At 37.6% G+C, this 10359-nt stretch overlaps 1 protein-coding gene across 1 annotated transcript in view; it reads right to left on the bottom strand.

Moving 5' to 3' along the window:
• CTDSPL2 (CTD small phosphatase like 2) overlaps window positions 1-10359 on the bottom strand; it is a 92750-nt gene that overhangs the window by 34261 nt on the left and 48130 nt on the right. Inside the window, exons 3-4 of the mRNA XM_019644871.1 lie at window positions 3923-4061; window positions 1817-1966 (exon numbers count right to left, since the gene is read on the bottom strand). Of these exons, the coding sequence (XP_019500416.1) occupies window positions 1817-1966; window positions 3923-4061 (289 nt within the window). The remainder of the gene's footprint in view (window positions 1-1816; window positions 1967-3922; window positions 4062-10359) is intronic.

Below are 10359 nucleotides of genomic sequence, written 5' to 3'. Positions count from 1 at the left end.
CTCTCTCCCTCACTCTCCTCTTTCTCTCTTATAATCCTCAAACAGATCCTGATCCATTCAGTACTAAGCATCCTAGCCATTGCAGGCAGTTACAATTTTTAAAACAGAGGTAGTTATCCAAGAATGAGCCAACTGTTCCTCTAATTATGGGAACCTTCTTATTCAGAGAAACAAGGACAATTTCTCAATATGATTCTATCTTAATAAAGGTTGATTTGAAGTTAGTTTCTGCATTATACTCAGCCATCACCTAGATGACACTGCTGCCCAATTCTTCTTCCATTATGGAATGACCCCCACCTTTTTCCATTTCTTTATGGAATCCTCCAAAAGTTATTTTCAACAGCAAAATCAACCTCTAATACTTTCAACTTCCTCGCAGACTATTTCTTATCCCTCATTGCTTTAAATTTAACCTCTTCCCCCCCAAAAAATCTCTTTTCCTGATAAAAATTTATTATATTTACATATACCTCTCCCTCCTGTAAAAAGGAAACTTCTTGAGGGCAGGGACCATGTGTTAACCATCTGTGAATCTCCAATGGCTGGAATATAGTAGATGCTCAATATCTGTTCAATGAGCTGAAATCTTCGAATCACCCCTCACATTGAGGTATATCCTCTCTCACAGATTAAGAGACTCAAGAACTTAAAAGAACTGGTCCAAAGTAACATGGGTAGAGTGGCAGGACTGCAATTTTAAAGCAAGTTTAACTCCAAAGCCCATTCTTTTTCCTTTCCATTACACCAGCATTTATTTCTAAAGGTGTTCTGTGAAGCATTAGTTCTGTAAGATGTTAACAGATGTTCCACAGAATAGGGTTCTTGGTCAAATATATCTAGGAAATACTGGGTTAACCAAAGTTAAAGGTAGTTTTATTTTTTGTTTTGTTTCCACTACAAACTAATGTGCTATATGTACTATTTTTGCCTTGGGATATCTTGATTTTACAGTGCACCATTCTGCCTCTTAAAAATTACAACATTATCCAGAAACATAACTCAAATTAGAATTTAAATAAGCAGGCAACAAGCATTCAATGGCTATTTTCCATGTGCCCAATACTATATCAAACAACATGGTAGATGAAAAAATAAAGACACGATCCTTTGCCCTCAAATAGTCTAGAGACTAAATTATCATGTATGAAATTAGGTATTAATCATCAGAAAAGATAATAGCTAAATATTTTTTTAAAATACATTTGTAAAGAAGCCTATTTTGATTCTATTGCAAAGGCATTAGATAATAAAAACCTTCAATTGATTTGAATTAGTGTAGTTTTACTGTTCGTCTAAATTGAAGATCCCTGGGGGGGTGCGAGGGAAAATCAAGCAATGATAATAAAAATAAACTGTTACAAAAAGTGACCTAGTTTCAGCTCACTTAAAATATTCAACAAATTCACTTTATTGATCTAGAATACTGAAAATGCTCCTGGAGTCTCTCCTGTGCCCACTCTTAAGGATTACAAAGTCATCCCAACACAGAAAAAATAACTTTCCCTCCAGCCTGAGGTTTATCATCAAGTTTTTCAGATAGTGAAAACAGAGGTCATTCACTTCAATAGAATTAAACATATCCTATATTTATTTCAGGCACATGCGCACGCGCGTGCGCGCGCGCGCACACACACACACACACACACACACACACACACACACAAAAGGCTTTTAGGAGCCATGCATTTTAATGAGGCTAAAAACAAACATAAGATGCTGACTAACTATGCCACCAAAATCAAATAATTTTTTAAAATCCTAGGAAAACCATTCATTTTTTAAACCCAAATTGTGTTTAATGTTTTATACTTACCATTTTTATTTGCTGGTGAAAAAAAGTTGAAGACAGGAGAAAATATGGTCCCCAACAATGTAGTCCTAGGAGGACTGCCAGAGGAAGGATTATCTTCTAATTTTCCATTTTGTTTTACATGTTGATTTGTCATTTCATAACTACCAGCTTCTAAGAAAGAAATAGAAGAACAAAGTTGCAATCTATAAAACATGACTTTCAGAAATGTGTTCTAAACCATTCATTATAAAAATATATTCTACCATCAAAATACTTCAAGAAAAATAACATTAATGTCATAAAAGTTTATTATTTAAGAAATCTTAAGGTAAATCACTGGCAAATCAAATGGTCTTTGTAACTAATTTACTTAATGCTTTATAAATACTAAAATTCACCAAGTTTTTCAGAGTACAGTTGACTCTTGAACAACACGAGTTTGAACTGCATGGGTCCACTTAAACAAGGATTTTTTCCAATAAATATAGTCAGCCTTCTGAATCCTCGGGTTTCTCATCTGCAGATTCATCAGTATATATTATTATATTGAAAACAGTACTTTTGATCTGTGGCTGGGAATGCACAGAAGCAGAGTGCATTGTTCTATGCCATTTTCTATAAGGGACCTGAGAGCATCTGTGGATTTTGGTATATCCACGGGGTCCTGAAACCAATCCCCTGCAGATACCGAAGGACAACTGAAGTTTTGGGGGAGTCAAAAGTTATATGTGGATTTTTGGACTGTGCAAGGAGTCAGTGTCCCTAACCCCCACGCTGTTAAAGCGTCAACTATAGATTTACATCTAACATAGACTGAGAAAGGCTTCTAATCAATATAGGGTAACAGAATGAAATAAATTCTTTGTAACTAAAGCAAGCAAGTTACAATATCGAAAACACAAATGCAAAATTTTGTCTTTATTTACATTTTGGGATGCTGCCTACTTCCTAAAACCTAATCTCCAATCTATTTCTAATGAACAACAGCTAAAGAAATAGAGGAAACATAGCTCTATTGAAGCAGAAGGCTATGGATCGCAACATCAAAAATTACTGATGGATATTGAGGCACCATTTCAAAGTGGTTAGGAAGAATAACCAGTTGTTTTTTGTTTGTTTGTTTTTAATTTCTAGAGAATAAAAATTTTTCATGGATTTTGGAAAATATAAAATAAAAATAAATTCAAACAAATGTTTTGATTAATCATCCTTAACCATCCACAACGTTACTTGGCATCTACCTCATTTCTTTCCTTCTTTGCTATAGGTCTTTTAACTTGTTCCTTTATCCCTTTTCTCTCTAAAAGTGAATTCTAGTGATAAGAGATACAACACTGCATTGAACGGAAAGAGGTAAGAAATTATTATTGCTGTGTTTATAATAGCATTGGTTAAAAGGCAGTATGCCATGTTCTTAAGTGTTGTTCTTTATAGCTTTCTCTGCTTGTTCTTGTTTTCTCCTTTTTGACTTTGAGGAGCTTCTCAGCAATATAATAAGATATTGACCTGAACAGGGCTTATCAACAGCAACACTATTGACTTCTGGGCTGGATAATTCTTTGTTGTGGGAAGATGGCCTGTGCACTGTAGGATGTTTAGCAGCATCCCTGGCCTCTATTGCTAGATATGAGTAGCAATACCTCGACAGGTGGTGACAACCAAAAAGGTCTCCAGGCATTGACAAATGTCCCCTGGGGGACAAAACCACTCCTAGTTGAGAACAACTGACCTGCATGATCTAAGCCCCCTCTGAGCTCTGAAATTCTGTAATCCAGAAACAAATTCTTTGTACATATTAAGTACATATTTCAAATTTGTACATGTACAAATTAAGTCACCATTATTACTTTAAGAAATGAGTTCATCAGAAGCCAAAAATGTTGCTCTATATACACATTCATGCTAAATAGTATAAAGCTAGTTACTCTGCCTTTGTCATTTTAATTCAAAGAAGTAGATTTACATTAAGGTAAATTTTTATTTCACTTCATGGTATTAATATGTACTACAAAGATTACAAAAACAAGGCAGAAATTGCTCAAAGTAGATTTTTAAAAACAGAAAAGAAACATGTCAGGTGAGATCTCTGCTTATACCTAATAAAACAATATCTAAATATTAACAAACCTCCATTTACTTGACTTTTCCGTCTTACTCGAGATATCTGTTTGTTAGGTTTTTCTCCTGCTCTTGGTGTTGATGTGATCAGATTATTATCTATATCGCGTTCAATTCTATTCCGTTTCGAAGGATTTTCTCTCTCTTCCTTAAGATATAAAAGGAAAAACATGCATTGAGCAGTCTTTCTGCCTTACAGGTTACACTTTTAAAATGATAAAATATGATATGCATTCCTATTGCAGCATCATTTACAACAGCCAACATATGGAAACAACCTAAGGGTCCATCGATTGATGAATGTATAAAGAAAATATGGTATATATATGCAATGCAATATTATTCAGCCATAAAAAAAAAACAAAACCTTGCCATTTGTGACAACATGGATGGACTTTGAGGGCATTATACTATAATACATTATAATAAGTGAAATAAGTCAGACAGAGAAAGACAAATACCGTATGATCTCACTTGTATGTGAAATCGAATTAAACAAACAAAACAGAGAACAGATTGGTGGTTGCCAGAGGTGGGAGTAGGGGGTGGAAGAAATGGGTGAAGGAAGTCAAAAGGTACAAAACTCCAGTAATAAAATAATAAGTCATGGAGATGTAATGTATGGACAGCATGGTGAGTATAGTTAATACCGTATCACATATTTGAAAGTTGCTGAGAGAGTAAATCTTTAACATTCTCATCACAAGGAAAAACAAAAACAAACCCAAACTCTGGAACTATGTATGTTGACTGATGTTAACTAGGCTTACTGTGGTGATCACTTTGCAATATATACAAATATCATATCATTACAGTGTATACTTAATATACATCTATTATAACTAAAAAAATAAAGAATAAATGCAGTATGATATACTTTCCCATTTTTCAAATCCAGGAGAAACAAAATAGAATTAATATCTAACACTGGTAGAAAATACAGGAAAAATTGTGAGTGTCATAAGAGCAGCCACTGAAATAACTGATTATACAATGTGCTCTGAATTTTCAGCAATTTCCCCTTATTCCTAGAATTGCCTGAAAGAACAGAGGTTGTTTCATGAGCACTCGGGAAAAGAGAGAACCTTAATGCAATTTGCTGGCATTTCACATATTACCAAAAATGACAAAAAATAATAGGGCTTGCCACTGCCACACCCCCAATGCCAATCTCAATTCTTTAAATGCCTAAATTAACACTAATGACTCCATTCTTAACAAATCTCTGTTAATTTCCTTATATGGGGCAAACCCACATATATGACCAGTTTATACTATTTTTATAGTATTATTGACTAAGATAGCATACTCCAAGCAATTATCTGATTTTTCTCCATCTATTATTCTCATTTGTAAAACATTTTCTAGAATCATCTACCACATGAGCAATTTTCTTACATTTACTGTAATACTGGCCTATAATTCCTTGTTTTAATGAGACTGCTCAAAATCTTTGGATAAGGACTTTAAAATCTTTACTATGTATAATTTACACACATAATCAACATGCTTATTCAACAGGAATAACTTGTCTACTTTTTTATATTTGGAGCTTTTACACCACAGCAAATAATACATACAAGTTGTGATCAAATGATACAGTGAATGTTTAAATAAAAGTTTATTACAGTAAGACTCATTGCCATTAATCCCCCTCAAAATACTCCCCTTTGCTTCAAACATACTTATCCCATCGTTTTTGCCACTTTCTGAAGCAGTTCTGGAAATCTTCTTTTGTGAGTGGTCTTTAATTGTGCTGTTATGGCTGCCTCAATGTCCTGAATCATTTTGACTTTGGGGAAGAGCCAGAAGTCGCACGGTGCCAGACCCAGTGAAAAAGGTAGATGAGGACACACCGTAAATGTTTTTATTTGTCAGAAACTGCTGTATACCAAAAGTGATGTGTGACACAGAGTTGTCATGATGGAGGATGATTTATGGCACACTTTCTCTCAACTGTAGCTCACATCCAACTGACTGCATCAAACAAGTTGAAACTTGTCACACACTGTTACTAAGGTTCGACACGCTGCTTCCCTTATTGAAGATCCCTGCCTTTCCACTGGACGGCACTTGGCAGCAGCATTCATTGTATTTTGTAATCACAACAGAAAGACTATGTCAATTCTGGTACGGCAATTTCTGTCCAATAAAAACATTATGGTGTATCCTCATCCACCTTATTCACAGGATCTGGCACTCAATGTGCAACTTCTGGCTCTTTTCCAAAGTCAAAATGACCATGAAAGGTAAATGTTTTGAATCAATTCAGGACATTGAGGCAGCCATGACAGCGCAAAAGACAGTCACAAAAGAGGACTTCCAGAGCTGCTTCAGAAAGTGGCAAGAGTGATGGCATAAGTGTGTTCAAAGCGAGGGGGACTATTTTGAGGGAGATTAATGGTAATGTGTCTTTTACTGTAAGAAATTTTTTATTTAAACATTCACCATATTTTTTTAATCACACCTCATAATATTATGCATTTTCTAAAGACTGAATATTGTTTTTAAAAACAGAAAATAAACATGTCAAGTGAGATCCACGCTGTATACTGGACCATCTGTTAGTCACTTAGTAGCTGTCTCAGTTATATCACTGTCCTGGTATTGCAGTGCTTGTGTTCAAGTAACCCTTATGATAGCCTAACACTACATCATAATGCCAGTGTCATTCACCCCACTTCATCTTATCACACAGGCACTATAGTATCTCTCTCATATCACATGAAGGGTGAGTACAGTACAATATTTTGAGAGGCCACATGCATATAACTTTTATTACAGTACATTGTTATAACTGTTGTATTTTATTGTTAGCTGTTGTTAATCTCTTACTGTGCCTAATTTATAAATTAAACTTTATCATAGGTATGTGTATATAGGGAAAATCATAGTATATATATGGTTCAGCACTAGCCACAGTTTCAAGCATCCACTGGGGGGTGGGTCTTGGAATGTATCCCCCGTGGATAAGGGGGAACTACTGTATAGCACAAAACGCCTCAGTAATCCACAACAAAATGCCTCAAATTTTTACTGTTTAGTATTCCCCTGCATTTTAAAATGATGAACAGGAAGCCTCATATCTAAAACATGGGATCTCCATTACTGCAAAATATAGGGGTTCTCTTTATAACAGTCTTCAAAAACAGAAATAATGCCACAAAACCTCAACTACACTAAGTTCCAGCATCCTCTTAAGGAAGTACACCTGGTAAAACATAAATACATACATTTCTGAAAACCTTACTTTCTGCAATACTAAAAATATCAAGATTTATGAGAGAGAAAAAAAAAAAGTCCAGGAGGGTTGGGAGGGGTACATTGGGGCAGATAAGTCAATGCTCTTGTAACTCTGTAATCACATCTCTAACAAAAATAATGACTGGGACCTTCAGAGATAACTTGGACACCCCAGTCAGGCAGCTAAGAGCAGCTGAAATGCTACTTCAAGACTTAATAAAAGGTATTGAACAAAGAAATGTAGGGCTGGCCGAGTGGCTCATTGGTTAAGAGTTGGCTTGGGATGCCAGCTCTGAGCAGCAGGGTCACCGGTTCAGATCCCACATGGGCCAGTGACGCTGTGCTCTCTACAGCTAAGATGGTGAACAACAGCTCAGCCTGGAGCTGGGATGCTGTGAGTAGCCGGCAACGGCGTAGGCTGCAGCGGGGCTGCAGTGGGCTGCCATAAGCTATCGTGAGTGGTCGTCCAATGGCTGGCGAACGATCTGCCACAGCCGGGAAGAGCTCAATGATCACAATACCAACATGGGCCAGTGAAGCAATGTCTTCCATAACTAGACTGAAGAACAAAAGAACAGCAACTTGTCTGTTCCCCTTCCCTCATTCCCCAATTAAATCTTAAAAGAAAATAAAAAGTGTAGAAACAAAGACTTATGGGAGCTGATAAGTAAAGCTTTAATAGGGCTGCTAAGATGAACATAAAAGGCAATGCAAGCTGCCACATGAGGAGAGTCCTTGCTAGACCAGGCTGTACCTCTCTGGGAGGACCACCCCCAGTGCAGGTTATCATTTTTAATTAAAAAGTCTGTGTGTGGGGTTTGGGGGTGCCTTAGCCTCTGTAGCAGCTGAACTTTCCTTATGAAGTATAAAATTCAACTCCCATTATTCAGGATCCCCCTATCCAGTTTAGGAAAAATCACATATAAACCAACACACCACCCATATTATACTGACACTATTCCCCTGTTTACCGACAGTGTATAAGCTAACTGACATTGTGGAGGTACCACATATCGTAGCAGAACACACTGTACTATGGTCAATTGAGAATACATTCAAATACTTCAGTTTACATTTCTAAAGAGGAGGAGGAAGCAGAAGCTATTAAGGTCAAGGTTAAGTAAGGTTCTGCACTCACTGATAAAATCCTATTTTTTAGAATAATGTATTCAAATGTCTGATGACGGTTCAATTCTGGAAGAGAATTCATCACCCAATCCTAGTCTTTCTTAAATATTCAACTGTACACACTTCAGGGACATTTTTGGACACGGTATGATTTTTAAAAGAGGAACTAGGAAAAACAAGATTACTGTACATGTCGTTTTAATATAAATTTAATAACCCTACAATGTCATCTCTGGAATCTGTTTTTTTTTTTTTACATATTTTTTTATTGGGGAGTTGGGGGTATGGGAACAGTACTGGGGAACTGGGGAAGGGGAACAGACAAGTTGCTGTTGTTTTGTTCTTCAATCTAGTTGTGGAGGACATTGCTTCACTGGCCCAAATTGGCACCATCATTGTGCTCTTCCCTGGCGAGGCAGATCAGTCACTGGCTTCTGGACGGCTGCTCATTGCGGCTGCTGGCTACATACGGTAGCCCATGTCAACCCACTGCCACAGGGGCTGCAGCCTACGCCGGTGACTCACGGCAGCCCAGCTCCAGGTTGAGCTGTTGTTCAGCATCTTAGCTGTAGAGGGCAGTGTCACGGACCCTCATATGTGGGATCCGAACCGGGGCCCTCTGGCGTCCCAAACCAGTTCTTAACCATTGCACCACTCGGCCAGCCCTGGAATCTGTATTTTTCAAAATTGTCTATTTTAGGGGGGAAATCTTGGGAAGGTGGTGTTCTTAAATCTCTGAATCCTGAAGGAAATAGAGAGAACTAAAGAGGCAACAAAAACCCAAGGACAAATTTAAAACAAAACCAGGAGATAAGGTGTCACCCCCAAACTCCAAGTGGCGGACAAACCAACAGCCACAACACCTGAGTGCCCACATGCACCACTGCAGAACAAAGCAAAAGGATGCAACAAGACGTATAACACATCTGAGAACAGGAGTAGCCCAAAACAGCTACCAGGCAAGTATTCAGTTGAAAGTATGGCAGGCCAACTTGATGACAGTAGATGAAAAGAGGGAGAGGAAGTTGCTACCCAATCCAATTGCAAAGGGGTCCATGGTGAGAGTGAAACAGGAGCAAGTTTAGCTTGTATGAACTCTTGAAATTGACCAACTATGGCTCCCTTCTACAGTAGGGCTCCACACAGGGGGAAACTGCTGGGAATGAAATAAAAACCGAGTTAAGAAAATCACAAGAGAGAAGGAGGAAAAAAAAGTTCCAGATAAACATGGGGTAGGGGTAAAGTGACAGGAAAACTCAAAAAGCCATCACTATATTTTTGAACACTACACAAAAAATAACAAAACTAATTACAAAAGATACACTGAACCATAAAACTCTCTAAAAATTCAGAAAAACGAATCTCATATAAAAATGAGACACAAGAAAGTATAGATGTCAAATCCCAAATAAGAATTATAATAAAACACACAGGAAGTCATATGAGATCTCTACAGGTAAAGAAAACATCAGAAAAACATTTATAGAGAACAGATCAAAATGATAATCTTTTATTTCAAAGCAAGACAAGAAATTAAGAAAATGATATGAGACATGCATCAGAATTAGAAAAAATAAGAAATGAAGAGGCAGAACAAAATAATTAGAAATAAAGGAAAACAATCATTTTAGAGATAAAGACTGAACTAGAATAGACATAAAAGTGAGTAAACAGAATAGACTATGCCTTTAAGGGAAATAAAAGGTAAAATAGGGGGCTGGCTGAGTGGTGCATTGGTTAAGAACTGGCTTGGGATGCCAGAGGGCCCTGGTTTGGATCCCACACATGAGGGCCAGTGATACTGCCCTCTACAGCTAAGATGCTGAACAACAGCTCAACCTGGAGCTGGGCTGCCATGAGTCGCCGACTGTGTAGGCTGCAGTCCCCTGCTGCAGTGGGTTGCCATGGGCTACCATGTATAGCTGGCAGCCAGCGTGAGTGGCCAGCAGCCGCCGTGAGCAGCCGTCCAGAAGCTAGCGACTGATCTGCCTTGCCCGGGAAGAGCGCAATGATGGTGCCAGCTTGGGCCAGTGAAGCAACATCCTCCACAACTAGACTGAAGAACAAAACAACAG

This window comes from Hipposideros armiger, unplaced genomic scaffold (genome assembly GCF_001890085.2).
Source record: "Hipposideros armiger isolate ML-2016 unplaced genomic scaffold, ASM189008v1 scaffold_92, whole genome shotgun sequence".
NCBI lineage: Eukaryota > Metazoa > Chordata > Mammalia > Chiroptera > Hipposideridae > Hipposideros > Hipposideros armiger.
This window is presented reverse-complemented; position numbering and strand designations above follow the sequence as displayed.